Here is a 25,641-nt window from a genome sequence, read left to right as displayed (position 1 = left end):
AGTTCTCAAAATGAAATTAACTTGAATTCATGTGCTGTTTGTTGGTTTGCTTGATTTAATTCCAAGAAAGCATAGAGTACTGAACTGGGAGTTGGGAAATCCATGTTCTAGTCCTTGCCTAGCATCTAGATAAGAAGCAGAAAGAGATCTCTGAGAACTTATAGGGCACCCTTTTTACTGATGGTGAAACCCAGGTCAAACTGAGAGTGGTGTGCTTGGGGCACATGACACCTGCTTAGAAAGAAATAGAATCACAATTTTAAAGCAGGACCTCTGACCCCAAGAGCCTCTTTTCTTGGAATGCCCTCTATCCTGCCTCTTGAAATCTCTGGTTTTCTTCAAGGCTTAACCCAAGCATCACCTTCTACATAAAATCTTCCTTTGGAAGTAATCTACAGCTCTGGATTGATATTTACATATAATAGTTACATATATGAGTCCATATAATATACATGTTTGTTTCTTTGTATGGCTATATAGATATGCTTAAATGGGTATATAATAGTCTGCAGTATAGAGATGTTATGTGTATATATGTGTGTATATATATATATATATATATATATGCATCTATATCCATACACATTTATTGATATAATCTTATGTTGTTTCCTCAATATTCCTTCCCTGAGGGAAAAGATTTTCATTTCTGCTACTTAATAGTTAGTGGCATCTGGTTAGCAAAGTAGATAGAAGACTGGGCTTAGAGTAAGGAAAACTCATCTTTCTGAGTTCAAATTTGACCTCAGATATGTATTTGTTGTTTGACCCTGGGCACTTCACTTGTGTCCAGTTGCCTCAGTTTTTTCATCTGTAAAATGAACTGGGGAAGGAAATGACAAATCATTTCAGTATCCTTGACAAGAAAACCTCAGTGGGGGGCGGGGCACAAAGAATAGGAGACATCTGCAAAATGACTGAAAAACAATACAATAAGGCCCAGATATGTCCAACACCTTTGATCCTGTAGTCTTCTTTTCCTCTTTTCCAACTTTCCTTTCTTCTTTCCTTCTTTTCTTCTGTCTTTCCTTCCTTATCTTTCTCTCTTCCTTTGCTTCCTTCCTTCCATTCTGCTGTCCCTTCCTCCCACTCTTTTCTTTCTTTGACTAAATTGCCATTTAATCTTTAAAATATGATTGTGTGTGTTTGTGTGTGTTTGTGTGTGTGTGTGTGTCTGTGTGTCTGTGTGTCTGTGTGTGTCTGTGTCTGGGACAGGCTTTGGGAAGTAGTATAATCCTGTCTTGTGAGTTAAAGAGTACAGTACAATTCCTCTCTTGTATGAGGATCAATAAAGTGCAAGTCAGTCTATAAATGGACACAATAAAGAATTGAAGTGAAAAGTGAACACATCATAAAATGCTACTTTTGATTATATGTCAATATACTTTAAAGAATCTACAACTCCCCTTCTGAAGTCCCTTGTGTGGAACTGTTCTACCTGTTCTACATCGTTTCATATGATTAACCTCTAAGCCTGTATTGTCTTGTTTCCCATAGATTGCACTATGGGAAGTATACATTTTCTCCAGAAACAACAGATTAAAAAAATTTAGTATTTTATTTTTTCCCAGTTACATGTAAAAATATTTAATGTTGCTTTTTAAAACTTTGAGTTCCAAATTCTCTCCCTTCCCCCTTTCCCAATCCAACCATATTCCATTGAGAACGTAAATAATCTAATATAGGTTATACATGACTAGTCATGCAAAATATTTCCATAATAGCTATGTTGTGAAAGAAAATATAGACCCCCATCCAATAAAAAAGTAACCTCAACAAAAGTAAATTTAAAAAAAAACATACTTCAATCTGTATGCAGACACCATCCTTCAATTCTTTCTCTGGGTATAGATAGCATTTTTTATCCTAAGTCCTTCAGAGTTATCCTTAGTTATTCACAGCTGATCATATTACAATATTATTGCTACTTTGTATATAGTACATTTCATTTTGCATCAACTCAAAACTTTCCAAGATTTTCTGGGAGCATCCTGTTTATCATTTCTTGTAGTTGAATAGTATTCCATCATTCTTTATAATCTTTTTTTTGGATAAAGATGTAGTAGTGGTATTGCTAGGTCAACGTATAAGCATGCTTTTATAGCCCCTGGGAATAGTTACAAATTGCTCTACTGAACTAATGTAGAAACTGAACTGACTGAATCAATTCTAACTCCACCAACAATGCACTCCCATGTCTCATTTTTTCCATATCTCTGCTAATATTTGTCATTTTCTTTTCTCTGTCCTAGTAGTCAATGTAATTAGGTATGAAGTAGGACCTCAGAATTGTTTTAATTTGCATTTCTCAAATCAATAGTGAGTTAGAAAAATTTTTCATTTCATTGTAGAGAGCTTTGATTACTTCATCTGAAAACTGTCCATATCCTGTAATCATTTACCATTTGGGGAATGCCTCTTATTCTTATAAGTTCAACTCAATTTTCTATATGCTTGAGAAATGAGATTTTTCTCAGAGAAACTTGGTTCAAAAGTTTTTCCCAAATTACTATTGCTAACTGTAATTCCCTCCATTGTACCCCAAATTAGCTCCATTTATTCTACTTTTCTCTATCCCTTTTAACTTTCTCTCTCTCCTCAAAAATGTTTTGCTTCTGACTATCCCCTTCCCCAATCTGCCTTCCATTTTATTAACTCCTATCCATTTTGTCCTTTTCCCCTTTTACTTTTTCTGTAAAATTAGATTTCTATGCCCAACTGAGTGTTTGTTATTTGTTCTTTGAAACAATTATGATGAGAGTGAAGTTCACTTGTTCCCCCTTAATTACATTGTAAAAACTTTTTCTTGCCTCTTTTAGATTACATAATTTACCCCATTTTCCATCTCCTTCTCCATTTCTCACAGTACATTCTTCTCTCACCCCTTAATATCATTTCTTAGATATCATTCCTTCAGATTCAACTCACAACTGGGCCTTCTGTCTATATTTCCTAATTGTCTTAATAATGAAAAAGTTCTTATCAGTTCCCAATATCATCTTCCCAAAGAGGAATATTAACAGTGTAACCTTTTTAAGTCCCTTATGATTTCCCTTTACTGTTTATCTTTATATGCTTCTCTTAAGTCTTGTATTTGAAAGACAGATTTTTCTTTTCTGCTCTGTCTTTTCAAATGGAATGCTTGAAAGTCCTTTATTTCATTGAATATCCATTTCTGATTTACTCAGTTTTGCTAGGTAGTTGATTGTTGTCTATAATTCAAGCTCTTTTGCCTTCCAGAATATCATATATCAATCCATATGATTCTATAATGTAGAAGCGGCTAAAACTTGTGTTATCCTATCTGTGGCTCCACAATACTTGAACTTTTCTTCTGGCTGCTTGCCATATTTTCTTCTTGACATGGAGGATCTGGAATTTGGCTATATTATTCCTGGGATTTTTCATTTTGGGATCTCTTTCAGGAAATGATTAGTGAATTCTTTCAATTTTGATTTTCCTAAGTCTAGAATGTCAGAACAGTATTCCTGACAATTTCTTGAAAGATGATGTCTAGACCCTTTTTTTATTATAGCTTTCAAGTAATCTAATCTAATCTGAAGTAAAATTATCTCTCCTGGATCTATTTTCTAGGTCAGTTGTTTTTTTTTTTCCAGTGAAATATTTCACTTTCTCCTATTTTCCCCATTTTTTTTATTATTGCTGTTTGGTTTCTTGATTTCTTATATCTTTAGTTTCTGTTTCTTCACTTCTAATTGTTAAGGAATAGTGTTCTTTAGTGAGTGTTTCATACTTCATTTGTCAATAATACGTCTTTAAGAGTTTTCTTTTTTTTCAGTGAATTTATATGAATATTTGATCAATTTGACTTTTTAAGGTATTCTTCTCATTGCCTTTTTGTAACTCTTTTGCCATTTGACCTAGGCTGTTTTTTCAAGTATTATTTTCTTCACTATTTATCTTTGGTTCTCCTTTACAAAAACTGTTGTCTCCTTTTTCATGAGTTACTTGCATCACTTTTATTTTTCTTCCCTACTTTTCCTCTTCCTCAATGACTTGATTTTCAAAATCCATTTTAAGTCCTTCATGCCCTGAGACCAATTCATATTTTTTCTTGGAGATTTTGGATGCAAGAACTTTGACTATATTATCTTCTGAGTGTGTATTTTAATCTTCCTTATCACTATAGTAACTTTCCATGGTTAGAATTTTTTTCTTGTTTGCTCATTTACCCAACCCATTCCTTGACTTCTAATTTTTTTGTTAGAGTTCTGATTCCAGTGTGGGGGGGTATATTGTTCCAAGTTTCTGGGGTTTTGTGCAATTGTTTTTAGAAGTATTTCTAGGGATCTGTGAGTTCCAAGGTGTTATGACTTAAGAAGAGATATGTTTATTACTCTCCTGGCCTGTGCTCTAATCTGTGATTGACCACAAGTACTCTTCTGCCCTAGAACTTTGAGGAAGGTCCTTGCTATCCTGCCACTACAAGCTTTAGTTTATTAATTCTTTTTCTTGCCCTGGAACTGCCATCTAGAACTGGATCCCAGATCTGGGTATGCAAAGCACATCCCTGTAATCACCTTTTGAGCAGTTGTTTGATAGATTTACTATCTGTGGACTGAGAACTCTAGAAAGAACTGCTGCTGGTACTTATTGAATGGCTCCCAAGACCTGGCTTGCTCTTGGTTTGCTGAGGTCAGATCTATGCTGGTACAACCAAACTGCAATGTTCTCCACTATACCCAGGTACAACGAACTTTCTTCTTGAACTTCCAAGTTATCTTGGAAAATTGTTTCATTCCATTTTTTTGTCAGTTCTGCTACTCTAGAATTTGCTAAATCTCATTATTTAAAGGGATTGGAGGGGTTTGGAGGAGAGCTCAACAGAATCCCTGCCTTTACTTTGCCATACAGTTCCCACCTATATACAGTAGATTCTAAGGAAAGAAATACAGACCCACATATTGTAATGATATAAATGAATACTATTTATGATGTCAGGATGATCTGAGAATGTAAGGTTGAGATAGATGGTGAATATTTTAAATTTATAAGATAGCAAGCTGCTACTTTTCCCAAAATCCTAGAGAAAGATATTACTAAGAAAATACACAAGGATGCAATTCATTTCTACCAAATAATTTTTTATTATGTCTATTATATACAAACCCTTGCCCTTAAGGAATTCATATCCTATCAGAATTACATACAACCTATGTCTAGGTAGGGGAAGCTAGGTGGTGCAGTGGATAGAGTGTCAGGTTTGAAATCAGGAAGACCTAAATGCAAATCCAGTTTTAGGAAGTAGTTGTTTTAGCCTGAGCAAACCCTGTTTGCCTCAGTTTCTCCATATTTAATTAATTGGAGAGAAAGTGTTAAATTATTCCACTATTTTTGCCTAGAAAACCCCAAAGGGGGTCATGAAAAGTTGGACAAATCTGAACAATACAACAACAAAGATCCAGGTTTATCATTTCCTTACTTTCAAAAATTTTGATTACTCTATAATCAAAATAAATGAGAAATGCATGGGGACACTGTGCTGGAGCTCATGAAATAAGACAACATAAGAAAGAATGATATCAAATGTCCCATTCTTTGAAGAGTATGAAGAGTGGCCTCATGGGGCAGAGTTCCCACATACACAAATAATGAATGTAATTTGCAACCCTACACATTCAAACTGTAGTTCAAAGGTGTACATAATTTCTCCGTTATTAATGAGGGCTTCCCTGAGCTCTCTAACTCTTAAGGGATAGAAAATATTCTTTTATCTTTTCTTTATCATTTAATCTAATATTTCCTTGTGAGATATATTTTGCTTGTATTACAGTACTGTGTTTTTTCTTGATTCATACTACTGTGTTTGTGTGTGTCTATAGATAGATAGATAGATAGATAGATAGATATAGCTAGACATATATTTGTGTATGTACGTATGCTTCTGTTCAAATCCTGCTAATGCTTCTGCTCCAATTTGCTTCTTGAGTTGTCTTGAGAAAATTACTTAAGCCATAAGGGTCTCAGTTTCTCATCTGTTAAATTGAAAGGGTTTATGAGTAGAAAACCCCTTCTTGCTCAAAATGTTCTGAATGATATCCAACTAGACTGGACATCAGGAATTCTTTATGATACCCACTATAATTCCTATTATATGCAATGAAACCTTATGAACCTAAAAGTTATTCAACAAATGTTTCATCAGTCAACAAGCACTGATGAAGTCCTCACTGTATATAAGGTGCTGGGATATAATGATAAAGTACCTACTACATACCAGGTGCTGAGGATACAAAGAACCTAAAACAATCTTTGCTCTCAAAGAGTTAATATGCTATAGAACCCAATCTCATCCTATGTTTAAAATCTTGGAATCTGAAGAGTTCTCAGAGAACATCTACTTCAAACTTCCTAAAAATTAGAATTATCTAATGTGTAATACCTGCTCTGGGAATTGCAGATTCTCCCTCTCTAAAACTGAATGAGGATATCAAGAGGATATCCCAGTTCAGTTACAAATTGAACTGGGAACTAGGGTTCTTTCCTGTTCTGAAATTATGTAATCCTGTGGTTCTGTAAGGCAGCACTGGGTTCTACATAACTCTTAAGAAAAACATATCCTTCTCTGCTTGTAGAAGTTAGTAGATTGACCATTTTTGCTAAGGGAAAGGACAATGAAAGGAGGAAAGGGAGGTCCGATGAGGCAAAGATCTTATTGAATTTAGTGAACCACTTCAGAGCAGTGAAACTGATGGTTCATATATGGGAATTTAGCATGTGATTAGATAAAAGCTAATTTTAAGACAAAAGAAAAGGAAAGAAGCTGTTTTAGATTGCTCTTCCTTGTTTTCCTCTAAATTTTTTTGAATAGTATTTAATCTAGTTTTCTATTGATTATTAAGAACCAGCTCAAATTCTGCCAAATTCTGCAAACCCCCCTTTTAGTCATACATGATTCCCTGGCCCATGTGTGTGTATGTGTGCTTCGGTGAATATAAGTGTGACCATGATGCAATATATGTATGTGATCTTTACTTCAGGAATTTGGGGTCAGGCAATTTCAAATAGCTCCCATTTGATAGTGATGCAACACAACAAATACAATTATAATTACCTACGATCAATAGAACCAATTCCAAATGGTGAATGAGAGCTATGAAAAATGATTATTTAAGATTCTGCCACAAACCACAATTACAAGGGAATAAAAACCCTCCAGGAAAGAAACATTTATCCCAACGGTCTGTTTATTACCACAGAGCAAATCTGAAAGTGGGCTTATTAAGTTTTTACATTGCCACAGAGTCTCTCAGTCGAAATAAGAGGGAAATATTAGTTAAGCCTCATTCAGCCACGGACTCTCAGGAAAACCTAAATGGCATGACCCATTTTCCAGCTGGAAAGACTGAGACACACCCAAGGAGCATCCATTGACTACCTTAAACATCAAGTCAAAGGCAGAAATGTGCTGAAGAAATAGGGCTCATCCTAGACCGGTGTGAACCTCCCACCTGCACCGCACTCTGTTCACTCTCCCCCCCATCCCCACGCCCATTCCTTCCCACTGGGGAGGAAAGAAGTGTCTATCCAGAAGTAATGCTTTTTTCCCCTTCCAAAAGACGTTCAATCCAAACCGTATTTTATTTAGGTTCCTCCGTGAAAGGGAAAGCAGCAACTCAGTCCCCAGCTAGAAATGAGCAATAACATTCAAATGAAAATTGGAAGCTGAAGATCTAATCATTAACAACAGATGGTTCGACTTGAATCCAATAAACAAGTTTTTTTTTTTTCCTTATCCACTTGAATTTTGCATGTGCGTGTGTGTGCGCAGGCGCTCGCTTATACATGTGCTTGGATGTTTATATGTGTGACAGAGAGAGATACCCTTCTAGTTCCTACCTGAGCTGACTAAATGGCTCAATGAACCCAAAAGGGCAGCTTCTAAGCAAAACCTGGAGGTTTTCATTGGGAAGCATAATTCAAAATGTGAATGTGAAAAGCGTTCTGCGTTGTGCATATTGCAGGTTGCTTTTGAGGGATGCAGGAAGCTGAACAGGTTTCCACACTTAGAACAGGATTTAGCTCACAGCATCAACCCGATCCCGTTCTCCACCTCAGGAAATCCAACCTGTCAGAATAACGCGAACTGTCTGACATCAGCCGGACCTCCGAGCTCCTTTGTTTTCTGCTGACCAGAAAACCTCAACCTAGTTCAAAAACAGTTCTCAGTCGGAAGGACAATGTGAGAAATCTAATGAGCGTGAAATCAAGTCAAAAGGATTTTTTCAAAAAAAAAATTTTGCTTCATTTTGTTGTTTTAGTATAATGATGCCCAACAGAGCTGAATGCTCTAAAGTTAAAGCTTTCTAAAGGAAAAAAATGGACACAGTCCACACACACACACACACACACACACACACACACACACACCCACCCACACACACAAAGACAAACTCCTAGAAATTAGCTTTGCCTCTCCCAACATTAAGAACTATGGGTTTGTCTGAATTTTTTATCTACCTCTTAATTCTCTCGAAGAAATCAAACTTTATTCACAGGGTGATTGCACGGAAATGATTGTTAAAACACATCAGGTTCATTCACATTTTACACATGCGGAAACTGAGACTCTGAGGGTTAAATGACTTGTCTGGTAAGTTAGTAGGTCACAATGGGAGGATTTGAACTGTGCTTATCTAAGACCATGCCTGATGTTTTTTCCCCCTATCTCACATCTACTCAGAACAGGAAAGTCTTCTTCTGGACATTTCTCTTCCAGTTGTTGCCTCCTTTCCATAGTCAGTAACACTCCTGCCTCATTCTAGGTCCTCATTCTCTTATATTCCTTTTATTTTTATCATCCTCCTAGTTGATCTTATTATTTCCATTTTCCAACCCCTCCAGTCCATCACCCACATTGATATCTGGCTAATTTAAAAACAAACAATCTTTCATCCTGGCTGGTGAAAACCTCATTGCTGAAGGCATTCAAACAGTGTTGAATGACCATCTGTCAGGGACATCATGAAGGGATGCCAATTACTTTCTATGTGGAATTTCAGGCCAATTGATTTATAAAATATCTTTAAGGTCTAGATTCCTGTGAATCAATGATCATGTCCTTTCTTTGCTCAGAAACCTTCAATAGCTTCCACTCCGGTCTTTCTTCATAAATTCATCCTCATCTTACCTAAGCAACTTTATTGTTTGTTGTTTGTCCTTTGTGTTCTCAAAGAGGACTTGTATGGGAATTGGATTTAAGTGAGGCAGAATTATTCCATCATCAGTCTCATTCTCTACTTCAGAGTCATTGGAGTCCAATGACAAAACTTGAGCCATCTTTATATGACTCACTTCACTCCATCATAGACCCCACTTCAGTCAGGTCTATCACCTTTATTCAGTGCTATATGAGTTTCCTCTTTAGGAGATCCATATATAACTTGCTTTTTAAATCACTGAAGGCTTCTTGCTTAAGTTTTTGTTTTGTTTGAATGCTTTTATATTTTGGAGGTAATATTGAAGGACTAAGAATAAGGCTTCAGGTGGTGAATAAATTTCAATGCTAAAAAGAATATTTTACATATGATTATGAAGGTAATAAGGAGTCACTGGAGTTCACTGAGTGGGGGTGACAGAGGCCTACACTTCAGGAAAAGTACTTTGATGACTTTATGGAAGTCTAGTTTTTATGAAGAGTCTTTATGGAGACTTTATGGAGAGTCTAGTTTAATCTCCCCATTCTATAAGAAGTCTTTCTTAACTTTTCTATTCTCTGAAATCTTATAAAACTATAATGTGCTGTATCTATCACCCATGAACAGTACTTACTTTCAAATTACCTTGTTTAGTTAATATGTATAAATCTTACCTTCCCTAATAGATTGTGCATATCCTTCAAAAACATGCAAGATTTTCAAAAATAACTATTGAGGGGCGGCTAGGTGGCACAGTGGATAAAACACTGATTCTGGAGTCAGGAGTATCTGAGTTCCAGCCTCAGACACTTAATAATTACCTAGCTCTGTGGCCTTGGGCAAGCCACTTAACCCCACTGCCTTGCAAAAACCTAAATACCCCCCAAAATAACTAGTGAATTTAAATATCTGTCATACTTAGCTATGATTCAGTTAGAATGCCCATGCTATTTACCTGCTATATATTTCAGGGAAAATGCTTATAGGATGTTAACATAACTGCTACTCTAGGAGGTTGGATGGATGGGAAGAATTTAATCTATTTAACAGTTTGATAGAGTATAATAAGGCTTCAATATTTCAAATGGATCTATGATATCATCAATACAGGTATTTCCATTGTATCCTATCCATGCTTTTCACTCTGTACCATTCCTCTTCACCTTTTTGCATAAATCCTTCATAAAAGATCAACATAGTATTGAGAAGGCTTCTCATTTAAGTTTTTGTTTTGTTTGAATGTTTTTATATTTTGGAGGTAATATTGAAGGACTTAGGATAAGATATATCTTATTCTTATAACATGCCCAGTAAAACTCCTTTTCTGATCCTATATTTTATAGCTCTTATATCTTATGCATTTTTACTTATAGATTATCATAATGCATATTTTATAGCACACTTGAACCTTTCATTTATCTGTGCATTACCAACAAATTCTATGTCTCAGATATTGTACTGTTTCAAAACTTATAGTGATAAAGCAAAGTTGGAATAACATCTTGAAAATATAGGTGAACCTATCAATTAAGTATTCAATCAGCTATTGTGTGATAGGTACTCTACTTGAAATATGATGATGGAAATGAAACAGTCCCTGCCCTTGCTGAGTTTATATTCTAAAGGGGAGACTATATATATATATATATATATATATATATATATATATATATATATATATATATTAAAACATTTTAAAATAAAGGTAAAACTGTTTGGGAAGACATGTTGCTGCTAGCAGCTGGGGGAATCAGTAAATTTTTTGAAGAATGTGACACTTAGGAAATTTTTGAAAAAAATGAATATTTCCTAGAAGCAGAAATAGAGAGAGAACATTCTGGGCATAGAAATTAGACACTGTAGATACAGATGGAGATGGATCATCACATATGTGACATAGTAAGTAGATACAATATGACTGACTTACAAATTTTGTAGAAGGGAGTAGTATGTAAAAAGATAGCAAAGTGGAAAGGCTTCAGTAAATTTCAATGCTAAAAAGAATGTTTTACTTATGATCATGAAAATAATAAGGAGTCGCTGGAGTTTATTGAATGGAGGGGTGACAGAGATCTACACTTCAGGAAAAATAATTTGGTGACTTTATGGGAGATAAGTTGTAGTGGAAACACTTGAAGAAGAAACAAGTAGGAGACCATTGCAACAGTCCAAGGGGAAAGATGAAGTTGACCTGAATCTGGGTGATGGCTCTGTAAGTAGAGAAACATATTCAAGAAATGCTGTGGTTGTAGAAAGAAGATTAGCCAAATGCTCGCCTATATTAAGTGATTGTGAGGAAATAAATATAATAAAATTTAAAAAATTAAAGTACTAGAAGGATAATGCTATCAAATGATTCAGAAAGTTCAAGAAAGATGAGAAGTCATTAGAACTGACAATGCAATGATCCTTTAGAAAGAGTAGCTGTAGCTGAATGGTGAATTTGAAATTCAGAAAATAGGTTTAAAAGAGAATGAAGTGGGGAGATGTGAATAAACTTAACCTGGAAGTCTGAGATATACAGGATATATACAGGATAACACATTTAGTGGGAATAGTAAGATCAAGTGAGGCTTGGTATTGTTTGTTTTGGAAGGGAAGATTTAGAATCTTTGTGGGTAACATGAAAGAAACCATAACTCTAGAAAGATTTAAGATTGGAACCAGAGAGGGTATAATAATGGGAACCTTCTTCTGGAGAGAGAAGGTGGAAGCAAAATATCTTTTTTATTTTGTGAGCAGTTGAGTACTTTTGGTAGCCCCTTCAACAATGCCATAAGTTTCAACCCATGTGTACATATCTATGAATTAATACTTCAGAGGAGGTCCACTCAATGTACTCAGAGTTTTCCTCTAATTTTCTTGACATTGTGTGACTCACAGTGAAGAATATTGTATTTCTATACATTATTCTTCCTAAGATAACACTATCAAATGGATCAACAGTCATGTTGTATTTCCCTTAAACCAGCTTCTATGGCAAACACAAGGGATTTTAAAAAAGAAAGCAAAACCAGGATTTTTTTTTGTTTTAAACTTCAAGGGTTATACTCAGTTATTGGGTTCCAGACATTGTGTTCCATACATTGTGATATAGCTATGTAGAAGATATATTGATGGTGGGGAGACTCATGGGAGAGAAACCAATATGGCAGGTATTGCAAAAGTCCAGATAAGAGAAGAGGGGAAGCAGAAGCAGAAGGAGCAGAAGCAGCAAGAGAAGAAAGAGGGAAGAGGAGGAGGAGGAAGGGAAAAACCTCATAGTCAAATTATCTGAGGATGGATGTCAGTTCTGGTCCTCCTGACTGCAGGTTGGTGTTTTGTCCACTGCACCATCTAGCTACCCTGTGGTCAATGAATTTTAAAAAAAATTATTTGGTTTACTTGACAATTAGGTAATTTTATAAACAATTTGACAAAAGTTATTGAAGCAACTAAAAGCAAGGGACTTCTCAAAAAGCTAAGATGACATGTGAAGACAATGATGTTTCTACAACACCACCATTACTTCACACCTATGTATGCTATGTAAGTCTGTATGTACTAAGTGCTCTAAAAATATTAATTAATCCTCACAACAACCCTGGGAGAGTGGTATCATTATGATCCCCATTTAATCAAGAAGGATATTGAGAAAAATGTTAAGTGACTTTCTCACTTGCATAGACACAGGAAGTGTCTGAAGTAAGATTTGAATTCAGTTCTTCCTGTTTCAAGACTCATTTCTCTATTCACTGTATCTATCAAGATCAATTTCCCACCAAAAATACTTCCTAGGCACAGTTAACCATATTTGCCAATCAGTTCAATTGAGAACTAGAAAAAACAAATAAAAGGAGACAGTCTAAATGCTGAAATAGTTTATTATAATGGTTTGATAAATTTGATAAACTCCTTTGATTTTGATAAAAAAAAAACTTTAAAAAATTTTACTGACCAAATCCCTAAACATAACCCAACACATAAAACATGTTGAGTAGGCATAGTGTCAGTTAAAAAGTTAGATGACCGAGTTTCAAAAAAAGGAAAATGGGCAGACAAAGCAGAATAAAGCAAGGAAGGATAAGGTGAGGTGAAGAGTCATTGAACTATCTTTAATAATTCAAGGAAAGAAGTAGAGGAAAGTTAGAGAAAAATACTATCAAACACAACAGGACGTCTTTGAAAGCACACATTGAATTTACCATGTATGATGGAGTCCTGTTTTAATTCTTATTCTACTTCAAATATGGAAATATTCTTTATATTCCTTTTTTTGTCAAATTCAGGATTGAAATAAAATCTGAAAATGATTTAAAATAAATATTCTTTATAACATCTTCAAAAGGTGTTATTTAATGATTTCTACTTAGATGAATCTGTGCAGCACATTACACTTTTACATAACTCTATTTACATTTTCCCAAGAACAACAAACTGAAATATGTCCTTATACTTTGTTTTTGCATTGAATCCAAGCAGAAGTCTAATACTTGTTCTAAAGGTCAATCCTTCAAATACTTGACCATACATATTGTGTCATCCTTAATCCATCTTCCTAGGAAAAATATTGCCAGTTACTTTCAACTTTGTGTGTCCCGATTGCTAGTTTTTGACTTTGCTAGTTATTCTGAAAACACCCTAAATTGTATCATTCCTTTCTAAATTAATAGTATATTGCTGAGTAGCATCTAAGTCTTGTACTATGCACTAATTAAATGTAATCTCCTTGAAGACAGGGACTCTTCTGTGTATTTTGTTGTTTTGTGCCTCATAAAGTGCCTGAAGCATAGTTGACAAATTCTTGCAAAATCAATCAATTAACAATTATTAAGTACCTAGATACTTTATTATGTGCTAAATGAATGACTATTATTTTTATTATTTCTCTCTCTAATCTCTATAAATATAATTCAAGCTCAATGAGGTTAGGAATCTTATCTTGAATGTGTTTTCTTTCCTTTTTAATGCTTAGCATAATACCTTAAATATGGTAGCCTTGCAAATAAATATGCCAATTGATTGTTGGATTGATTGATATTTTTGCTAACTCTGAATTTTCCATGAGGAAATTTTCCTCAGGGAATATTCTGTGAGCAATCTAGATTTCAAGTCCTATTAACACTGTCACCTAAATCAGCATTTTGTTGACAAAAACATATATTTTATTGCTCTAACCAACTAGAAGATGCAAAAAAAAAAAAGGATTTTGAAAACAATGGAATAATTTTTCCTTCCCCAAGTAAAATTAGAATCAGCAAGTTTTGAAAGCAAGGTCAGCATTACTTTAGACTGGTACTTCTCACTAATGGGAAAAATGATGCCACCCTTTCTTATCCTTCTTAAATAACTGAGTTGGCATTGAGGAAAGGTATTAGATAGAACCAATTTCATCATCTTTCATTTTCAATGTTATTTCATCATTTGGCTTAAAGTACTAAAAATCCATAAAACATCATAAATACTTTAAAAATCATTTTTCAAAAAATAAATAGAAATTATCCATGATTATCTACAATTTTGAATTCTATGTGTATTGCTATTTCCATTAATCAGTTTAACTAAGATTTGATTGGAATTTAATTTCCACTTGTTCTACCATCAGTGAGTATGTAATATGACCCATTATATTAGGTAATATGCTATCATTTGTATAAGAAGATAAAAGTTGCTCTAGTCCTGTGTCTATGTGTTTCTTATTGTTTAATCAATAATGATACTTCATATTTACATAGTATTTTACAGTTTGTAAAGCTACTTAAGTGTTAATAAAACAATATTATTACTAAACTCATCATAATCAATGTTTTCTATTTGTAGCAAATCTCTGAGTTTGGAGGAGGGAGAGAAAATGACTGTCCCCTCCTTCCCCCTACTCCTTTTTCAATAGATCATTATTCTGAGGCCTTGAGAGATTAAATGGTTCATTCAGTATTTTTCTTAATTGGTGTTAAAATGGAGATAAAAAAGTCAGTTTCTTGAATCATATTTCATCCAATGAGTCATACAAGACTCTTCTTTTCTCACTCTCTCGTGACCAATGACATACATTTTCATGATGGCTGTTTGATCTGGAACAACGTCAGTCAGTCAATCATCTAATATTTGTGAAGTAATTAGTAGATGCCATTCACTTGTGTTTATCACTAGAGTTTCAAAGAAAGGTAAATGACAGTCCTGCTTCTTGAGGAGCTCAAGGTCTAAACCCAGAGACGATATGATAAAACTATGTACAAATAAGATACATATAGGATAAATTAGAGAAAATGAGGGGTCACTGCTAAAAAATGAATAGAACTGACTTTGTCCTGTATTAACTCAATAATCTTGGTCTCATTATCATATTTTCCAGTAACTAAGCCACCAACTCTGCAATTATCATCATTTGACTGAATACAATTTGGATTCTTTCTTCCCTTGTCCTTCCTACTTATGCAGTCAGTAGATACAAATACTCATTCATTCTTTTAGGCTCCAGTCCAGTCAAGTGACCCTGCCTATGTCACCCAGGTATTTTGACTTCAGTCCATTTCCAGTATTAATTTGGCATAATTAACCTGGGAAAAAGGCAATTAGCTGATGTAAATTATTCTTCCTCAATTAAACATTAAATCACAACAGAAACAAATGCCTTAAATGAATTAATTTGCAATCTTTCTGCATGCAGAAAGCAAAGAAGGGAAGAGGAAAAATTGCTGATTTCTTTTTTCCCTAGAAATGAGAAATTATCTGCAAAGAATGCAATAAAACATAAGAATTATTTTAAGTTAATTTGTCAACATAGTAATAGATCCAGCAGTATTATTCAGTTGACAAATCAATTACAGTCATAATGAAACTTTATATGAATTTACTTTTATTTAATGAGTTGCATCAATATGTTCCACAATTGTTAATGCATCAAACTATAAATGACAAAATAAGGTTAACCATAACTCCCCCCAAAACACTTATTTTGCTGTGAAAGAAATCACAGAGCAAAATTTTATAAATTATGTTTAATGCAGTTTAGGGCATTAGAAACATTTGTTGTCTTTTTTCCTTTTTTTGAGAAATAGAGATGGGGAAAAGGAAAGAGAAAAAGAGGGAGAGAGAAGAAGAGAGAGAGACAAAGACAGAGATTCATTTTGCTGTTTAAATTTCATCAGAACTGTGTATCAGACAACTTTAGGCAATAGACACATATGTGCTTAGACATACATCCATATATATGCATATATATATATACATATATATGCATTTATTTATGCATGTGTTTATGCAAATATGTTTATAAATAGCTACTTGAAGTTCATTAACTTTTTTGGGTTTTTATATATGAATAGCTATTTCAAAAGAATAGATTTATTTTGTAATCCCATTAATCTTTTTATTTGTGCATTTAAAACCAATGTTATGATAAGGAGTCTATAGGCTTCAACAATCTGACAAGGAGGTTCATCTCTCTCTCTCTCTCTCTCTCTCTCACACACACACATACACACACACACACACACACACACACAGACAAACAGATACACAAACATACACACCCACAATAAAGTTTGAACTCTTGGGTCAAGGGACTATGGGGTATAACAAACCCTTCAATAAAATACTCGTGGAATCAAACATTTTGATTAAAAATTTTTTAAGAGATTGCATTAATGGAAGAAATAATATTTTCAAGGGAAAATGATTTTTTTAAAGTGTTTGCCTTGAGAGTGATAGGTTCTTCATTATCTTCTCTCTAGCTTGTCATCACAGTGTCCAGAGAATAACCTGGAAAAGACATTTCATTGTCAGTTTGCGGTATTCTTTGAACGATACTAACTAAATTTCTAGTCTCTTGATATGTAGTGTAACAGATTAAAGGAGGGAAATATAATATCTTTATAATGTTTACTGATAAACTTTTTTTACAAGGTATGCAAGCATTTTCATAGTAAAATTTTGAATTAAACAATCTATACACTAATTCTAAAATCGTGCTATCAATTTATCCAAGTAGGTTCCCAAAGAGGCCTCTACTGGAGCATACTTTCTTAACTATTGTAGACAGAGTGTGGTCCTGTAATATATTCTGTTCAGTCTTAGACTTAGTCTTTCACAAGAAAATGCATTTAAAAGATATGAGGGAAAGAGGAAGAGAATGAGCAGATGTATAAAGGGCTTACAGGGACCACAGTTAATATTATCATATTTTGATAATAAGACATGGGGAGGGGGAAATGGATGACCAAAACTGAAATGTGCAATTACTGTAAATTCATGATAAATTGCTCCAAAATTTGTTTGTTTCTTGAAGTCTAAACTAATTTTTTGACTATGGCATACTCAATTTCACTGTTTATCAGGAATAAATTAAATAGTGGGAACAAGAAGATAGCAACTACTACCAATAGTACCAAGGAGAGCATTGGCCTCTTTCCCCTATTGGAACTAGTTATGTGACCCTAAGCAAATCACTTAACCTCTGTTTGCCTTGGTTTCCTCATCTGTAAAATGGAGACAATAATAGAAGCTACTTCTCAAGGTTGTTGCATGACTCAAATGAGATATTATTTTTAAAGTGCACAACCCCTTGAGGAAAGTAAGCACTACATAATGTTGGCTTTGTGTTGTTTCAATCATGTCTCATGTTTCAATCATTCTCCATGACCCTATTTGGGGTTTTCTTGGGAAAGATACTGGAGTAGTTTGACATTTCTTTCCTCTGCTAATTTTACAGATGAGGAAACTGAGGCAAACAGGGTTAAGTGACTTTAACCAAGGTCACACAGTAAGTATATGAAGTTAGATTTAAATCCAGGTTTTCCTGATTCTAATGCCAGTTCTCTTTCCACTGAGCCACCTACTTGCCCAAGAACTTTATAAATCTTAGCCACTATTATAGTTTTTTCAAATCAATAGAGTTAAGTGACTTGCCCAAGGCCACATAGCTAGGTAATTATTAAGTGTCTGAGGCCGAATTTGAACTCAGATACTCCTGACTCTAGGGCCAATGCTCTATCCACTGCACCACCTAGCTGCTCCCACTATTATTTAGTTAACAACTTTGTTTAGTTCACTTGTATGATGTGTACCAACTGTGATCTTGATTAGGGATTCTCTTTAGTTAAGTTTGTAATGTTTCATATAGACATGATGCATCATATTTCACAATATTCTTTTCTTCAAACATGTTCCTCTAGTATTATTAGGATTATTTCCCCCAAGTAAGAAACAGAGCTTCAAAATCCAAACTTTATGATTCTAAATTCTCATTTTGGGTCTGACATATTGAGGATGTGACCTGGTTATCCTAGACATAATCCCACGATCATTTCAAGGGACACTTCCAGTATTCTCTACAACCTAAGAGTTTTCAGAACTAAATATGTTGGCAATGGGTAGTGGTTCAGTCAAGTCCAGTAGAGGTGACATGAATATTCTTATCCCCATGCACGTACAAAGCTGTATGCTTGAGGGCTGGATCTGTCTTGTTCATCCCTGTACTCTCATAGCTTTTAAATAATACACTCAAATGTTGAATTTGTCCCTTTATTTATATACGCATTAAAAACTTTTTCCCTCTATAATGTTGAGTTTTATCTTCTCTACAGTGATATTGCTAACACTGCATATCAGACTCAGAAATCTTTTTTCCCCTAAGTGCAGTTATTAATTATTGGAATAGATGGCAGTAGGAGAATATTAATTCTTCTTAGATTATGTGAAAAATAGAAACCTTGGGTTCTATTTTTATCTTTTTTCTTTATTTTTTCAACTTATCCTAAAAATGAATTTTCTTATAAATGGCAGAAAATAGAAAGAAGATTGTATATAAATATATGAATCCCCATTTTATACTGATTGTTTGGGGAAGATAAAGGGTCTCATTTGAACATCAGCAAGGAGGACAATGTTATTGGATCAGAAAATATTTTGGAGAGGATAAGGTTAAGAAGACGGGTAGAATTGTGAAAGACTTGATTTTGACTAGAAAGTAGTGACTGTTGTTTATGAACATTTCCTTATCAGTATAACCATCCCATAACTCCATCCTACCATCACTACTTGTTTTCTTCTGCATTTGATGTATTTCTATACCAGACTGTTTTTGTGTGAATTCATATATGCTTGTTTGTATCTTCATTTATTTATTTTGGATGTTAGATATGATTAAAGTTCATCTAAAGTCTATCCTTTTCATTGCTTACTCTATGTTTCTATGTCTTTTTCTTACACTCTAATTGGAAGTGTAGCTCTAGCTACACTCTAGCTCCACCAATTTCATTCACCTTTCTATAAAAGTATTTCTTTTACTCTCACTTCTTCCCCGGCTTAAAAGCCTCAGGACCAAACCAATCAACTTCCATATCTTCTTTTTTTGCTTTAACTGCTTTAATATTGTGTAAAGACATTAAATTTCACAAGGGACACATGTTGCTTCTCCTATTAGCAATCTTTCATAATGTAGGCCTTTGCAATTGCTCAAATAGTGTACCTCTCTGGGTTTATTAAAGTTTTGAATTTGTATTACAAAATTTCAACTTGGTTCTTTCTTTTTCATTAGAAATGTTTAAATTCTTCTATTTGATTTCATCCCTATAGATTTAAACTCAGTCTGGGATGATATGTTAAACTTCCTTGCAAGTTTTTTTTTTCCTTTTTGAGTATTTTATTTCATCATGGCCTCTTATTTACAGTAAAAGTCATAGCATTTTGAATAATCAGTCTTTACTGAGGATCTATGATATAACTTAACTTCCTTTTTTCTGGATCCATGAAGTATTTTTTTTTACATGGGAACTATGGATTTTGACTATGATATTTCTACTACTTTCTAGGAAGTTTCTAATACTTCAAGAAAAAAAAACCCTTTGGGGATCCTTTTAATAAATGATTCTTTCTGTCTTTGCTTTGTATTTTAGTTCTAATAGATCCTAGAAAACTTTTATTTGTGGTTTCCAGAAATATGATTTCCAGAATTTTGGTTTATTCATACTTTTCAGGATGTTCAACAATTCTTAAATTATTTCTCCTACCTAACCAAGTTATTTTTGATATCAAATACCTTACTTTTGTTCTACTTTTAATTTTTTCTATCTCAAGGAGTTATTAATTTGTTTTGTCTATTTGAGTTTTCAAAGCTTCCATTTCTTAGATGCAGTTTACTATTTTCTTTTCTAAGCTGTTTATTCCCTTTTCATTCATTTTCTCTATATTTCCATTTTTAAAAACATTTCATTTCTTCTAGGTATTCATTCAGTTCTTATGTAACAATCATTTTCTTTTGTCTGAGTTTCTGTTTGCTATTATTGTAGAACTACTTGTTCTTTTCTTTGAGGGATGCTAACCACAATATTTTTGATGCTTTGGGGAAATTTCTTTAGCTTTATTTAGTTCAAGAAGCTTGGTTTTTATGCCATATCTAGTCACCTCTTTTTCTGTTCTTTTGGGTGGATAAGTCACCCTGTTTGGTCCCACCCTAGATCCCCTGAGTTCCTATTCTTGACTCTATCTCTCTGGGTGAGCACCCTCCCTCCCCTGGACAAGGATCTTTAAGGTTCAGAACCCAGGATCTTCAAGATTATTCATGACTATGAGAATGTAAGAAACCAATACCTGGGGTCTCCATCTCTAACTTTTTTTTTATCATTCTCACCTCTACTTTGTCTGCAACTTGAGTTTCCGCTTTAAAGCCTTTTAGCTTTATAGATACCCAAAGGGTCCTCAACTCTTGCTGTATTTGATCAAGGACAGAGAACCCACCAGACAACCCTACCCATATCTTTGGTCCTCTAGTGGAGCTGGGAGGCTATAGGCTTTTTTTGTCTGCTCTATTTTGTATTTACTGGAAGGTCATTTCCTTTTGCCAGTGGGTTGTTGGTTATCAGTGTATAGTCTGTGGTGAAAGAATCCATTTATTATGATTTCTCATTGGATTTCTTTATTAGTAGTTATAAGGATAACTTGTAAATTCAGGCAGCTCTCTTTTACTGAAGTTCATGGAACATTTTAAATTATCGTCTCTTCAGTTTTGTAGGTTCCTTGAATCTTAAATTACCCACAAGTTTATCCAACTAGACCGTAAATGCCTCATGGAGAGAAACTTCACTTTCTTAACAGTGTTTAACACAGGATTGCAGATATTTAAAAAAAATGACACAAATTTATATGCCACTTGATGATTTACAAAGTATGTTCCTCATAAAAGAACCTGTGAGTCAGATAATATAGATATTATTATTCCCATTTAACAAAAGAGGAAAAAAAGGAATAAATGATTGCATAAGTAAGAAAACGAAGCAGAGAGAGAGAGAGAGAGAGAGAGAGAGAGAGAATTTAAATAGTTCTGACTCAAAGACCAGTGGTCTTATCATACATTGAATATGCATACATTGAATACAGAGCAGTGTATCCAATTGTGTTGACATATCTTAAGGCAAGTATTAAAAATAGCTAATAGTAACTTGTTGACTTTATGAGCAGGCAAAAATCCTTCCAACCAAATCTCCTGGCTCTCTGAACTTTTGCATCTCAATCCTATCTCAAGATACCTCTGATCCTATAGCCTTCTCCCCCTCCTAGTGAGATCCTACTTGGAAATTCTGCTTGAGCAAGTCATTTATCTTCATATCTAACCTGGTTTTGCTTCTGACTCTCTGGAGTTTTACAACTTGCTGTGCAAAAGAATGTCCCACAGTCACATTTCAACATACATGCAAGATCTTCTCAGTCCTTGGTTCATCCAAATATTTGTGCATTTCTTCTCTTTCAGAAAATTATTCCATTAAAAAATGCATTGGGTATTAATCATTTATTTGTAATTCTTAAACTAAGACGTGAGTTTTTATTTCTCAGGCTACAAGCAGCTTATTGCTGAGTAATAAATTTCATGAATATGTATGAGCTGCCCCAACTGTTGCTCCTGACTCTCCTCATGTGAGTGAGTTCCTGACAGTTCTGCTACATTTGTAACCAGTTTTGTGAGAAGATGTTTTATCATCATTTTTTTTTAAACAAGAAAGACTATATTCATGACAGAGAAATAAATAGCTTCAACAGAGAAAAGACCACTGAGAGTTCAAAGTAGTGTGTCAAACTACTCAAGTGGGACACTTAGTGGTCAATATTGGTGAGTTAGAGGAGGAGAAAGTCATGGACTAATAGGAACTAAAGGATCTTGGAGTCAACCAATAAAGTTGTCTTTGTGACAAAATCAGTAGAAAATAGTCATGGTTACATTAAATTTCTAATGAGGAAAACAATAGTCAGGTCTCTTCTTTCCAGGCAGAGAAAGGGAAAAACTTCTTTTTTTAAATACTTGAAACTCAACCTGCCCCATCCACTCCAGTTTTCACAGCAACTAAACACCTAATGCTTATGAACTAAGGAGAAGCTTATCTGTATGTTTTTAAAAAGTTAGCATTAAAGCAACCTATGCTATTTATAATTTCTTAGGTTAATATTATATTTAATTTTTTTTAATTTGTTGGTGTGACTTGGAAATGAAAAGGAAAGAACATTTACCAGGATGGCACACAAAGTGGATGAGCTAGATGCCACTAACCCAGCAGTTACTGGAGAGGATGATGCCATGGAATATTCCAAGTTCTCCTCAGGGTAATAGAAATGTCAGTGTATGTCCAGAAACAGCAAAAAGAAATTGGTAAGCCAGTTTCTTCTTAAAAGAGCTATAGTCAATGAAAATTAAAGAGGTGAATGGAAGAGGAAGGGGGAAAATGACCTGGAATGGTGTCCTACAAGCCAATGGCATGGTCCTGTTGTATAATTAACCCTGAGAATGGCATGGGGAAGAGATGGATGATCAAAGTAAGGTGATAAAGGGCACCAGCTCTCTAAAAGAGATATTTTTTTTCCCACTTTGGAGGCCATCACATTTGAATATTGTTCTGGGGTTTGGTGCAATATTAATGAATGAAAGAAGAGATGCCCGGCAAAGGGGTGGGAGGGAGAGAGGAGCTTTAGACCCCTCTCCTTACATTTAGTGGACAATCCATTGATGAGGGGTTTTATCTAGTATTAGGTTTTTAGAATTCTTTAGAAAACACACCGTTCGATCAGGCATTTGCCAATATAATTCTCTAGGTAAATTAGCGGAGGAGGCAGAGCACCTTCTATGAACCACAAAGTCGTCTCAAACCTTCCTAAGCAATAAATCTGCTGGAAGTGCCTGCAGGCGGAGGAGAGATACTGACTTCAGAAGAGAGTGGTCTTTTTCATGATCCGCAGGAACTCCTGCTCATTGACTTCCCCATCACCGTCCCGATCGGCTTCATCAATCATTTCCTGCAGCTCCTCATCGGTGAGGTTTTCCCCTAGCTCCCTGGCCACGCGTTTTAAGTTCTTGAAGGAGATCTTTCCGGTTTCATCATCATCGAAGAGTCTGAAAGCCTTCAGAATCTCCTCTTTGGTATCATTTTCAGCCATTTTTTGCGTCATCACAGCCAAAAAGTCATTGAAGCTGATTTTCCCGGTCCCCTCCTTGTCTGTGTCGGATATCATCTTTTTGAGCTCCTCTTTCTTGGGCTCGAAGCCCAGCGCCCTCATGGCCACCTTGAGCTCCTTGACATCTATTGTCCCGGTCCCGTCCGTGTCAAAGAGATCGAATGCCTCCCTGATTTCCTGCTTCTGCTCCTCCGAGAGCTCGGGCTTGGGTCCCGACTTCTTCTTGGACAGGACGGGGCCCAGGTTGGTCTTCTTGCTGGTACTGGCCATGCCTCCTCCCGGACCCACCGAGCGCCAACGGCACCGAAGCCCAAGCCCCGCCTCGCCCCGCCCCGCCCCCTCGGCTCCCAGACACACGCAGACACAGACACAAGGACACTCAGACACACACACACACACACACACACAGACACAGGGACACTCACACACACACACACAGACACACACACACAGACACACACAGACACACACACAGACACACAGACACACACACAGACACACACTCAGACACACAGACACACAGTCACCCACACAGACACACAGATACACACACACACAACAGACACACAAACAGACACACACACAGACACACAGACACTCAGACACAAACAGACGCACAAACACACACAGTCACCCACACAGACACACAGACAGACACACAAACACAGATACACAGACACACACACAGACACTCAGACACACAGACATAAAGACACAGACAGACACATACACAGACACACACACACACACAGACACTCAGACACACAGACATAAAGACACAGACACAGACAGACATACACAGACACACACACAGACACACAGACACACACGAACACACACAGACATTCAGACACACAGACATACAGACACAGACAGACACAGACACAGACAGGCACATAGACAGACATTCAGACACACAGACACACACAGACAGACACACAGACACACACACACACACACACACACACACATACATACAAACATCCCTCCACACCCACAGTCCCTGGAGTTCAAGATCTATCATCTTGTAGAGGATAAGACACTTACCAGGGGGGAAAAATCTCCTTTCTGATAAAACAAAAATGATTCTCTCTGTCTCTGTCTGTCTCTCTGTGTCTGTCTCTTTCTCTCTCTCTATCTCTGTCTCTCTGTTTCTCTCTGTGTCTCTCTGTCTCTCTGCTCACTTTATCTCTTCTCTCTCTCTCTCTCTCTCTCTCTCTCTCTCTCTCTCTCTCTCTCTCTCTCTCTCTCTCTCTCTCTCTCTCTCTCTCTGTCCCTGTCTCTTGTTTCTCTGTTTCTCCCTCCTCCCCTTTTTATTTTCAAAGATGGAAAGTCCAAAGATTGAAGGATGGATGACTGGTGTGAATTTATTTTGCAGACTTTTGAAAGAAAATATTTGTGTGTGTGTGTGTGTGTGTGTGTGTGTGTGTGTGTGTGTGTTGGTGTGAAAGTATTTCTTTTGTATTCTGAAAACAACTCACAAACACACATAAATTAAATGTATTATTTATTCATTGTTCATTTATATACTTATTCCTGGCTTTTTTTTTTACTAATTTGAGTGAATGCTTATTTACTCTAGTAATACATTTGACCAAATAGAAATTCTATCCTTGTAAAGGTGATATAATTGACAGCGTGTTTTTATGATATGCTTGGAATTATGATTCAGAGAATGGGCCAAGTACAGGACTGGGGGTAACTTACTCTTAGTAACATATTTCAGAATTTTTGTTAATGGGAATGCAATGGAGATATTTGCCCAAGTGTGACTTTGCTTTTGCAGAAACAGATGTCGAGGAGTCATCTGGCTGGAGCAGTTTTCATCAAAGCACAAGTTTCTTTTCTTTTCATGACAACTTCACTCAAATGCAGCAAATAGGATGAAAATTAAGGTACTCACATATAATTTTAATTGCACTTTCCTGAATTTTATTAACTTTTTTCTCTTTATAAATGACAATTCTTACTACCTGTTGAAAGCATATTCTGTATTTCATAATGAAAAAAGCTATATATCAGGTGGTAGGTAAGGTATTAGATGATTTGTGTGACAAGTCATGTGAGA

At 35.4% G+C, this 25,641-nt stretch overlaps 1 protein-coding gene and 1 long non-coding RNA gene across 4 annotated transcripts in view; one reads left to right on the top strand and one right to left on the bottom strand.

Annotated features, from left to right (window-relative positions):
* Positions 1-15,970: 15,970 nt before the first annotated feature.
* LOC141501518 (centrin-1-like) lies at positions 15,971-23,894 on the bottom strand. Of its 3 annotated transcripts, none has more exons than XR_012472260.1 (2): positions 21,747-23,894; positions 15,971-16,898 (listed from the first exon to the last, which is right to left on the bottom strand). XR_012472260.1 is itself a non-coding variant. In XM_074205533.1 (2 exons), the coding sequence occupies exon 1, from the start codon at positions 23,841-23,843 to the stop codon at positions 23,325-23,327; it is 519 nt and encodes a 172-aa protein (XP_074061634.1). In that variant the 5' UTR covers positions 23,844-23,894; the 3' UTR covers positions 15,971-16,898; position 23,324. The 3 variants fall into 3 exon arrangements, 1 of the variants encoding a protein (XP_074061634.1); XR_012472261.1 differs by having other exon boundaries at positions 23,179-23,894; XM_074205533.1 differs by having other exon boundaries at positions 23,324-23,894.
* Positions 23,895-25,365: 1,471 nt separating this feature from the next.
* LOC141500698 (uncharacterized) overlaps positions 25,366-25,641 on the top strand; it is a 100,394-nt gene continuing 100,118 nt past the window's right edge. The window contains exon 1 of the long non-coding RNA XR_012472008.1: positions 25,366-25,468. This is a non-coding gene — a long non-coding RNA (uncharacterized LOC141500698). The remainder of the gene's footprint in view (positions 25,469-25,641) is intronic.

The sequence above is a fragment of the Macrotis lagotis genome, chromosome X (genome assembly GCF_037893015.1).
Source record: "Macrotis lagotis isolate mMagLag1 chromosome X, bilby.v1.9.chrom.fasta, whole genome shotgun sequence".
NCBI lineage: Eukaryota > Metazoa > Chordata > Mammalia > Peramelemorphia > Peramelidae > Macrotis > Macrotis lagotis.
Note: the sequence above shows the minus strand (reverse complement) of the source record. Positions and strands in the feature narration are given on the sequence as shown.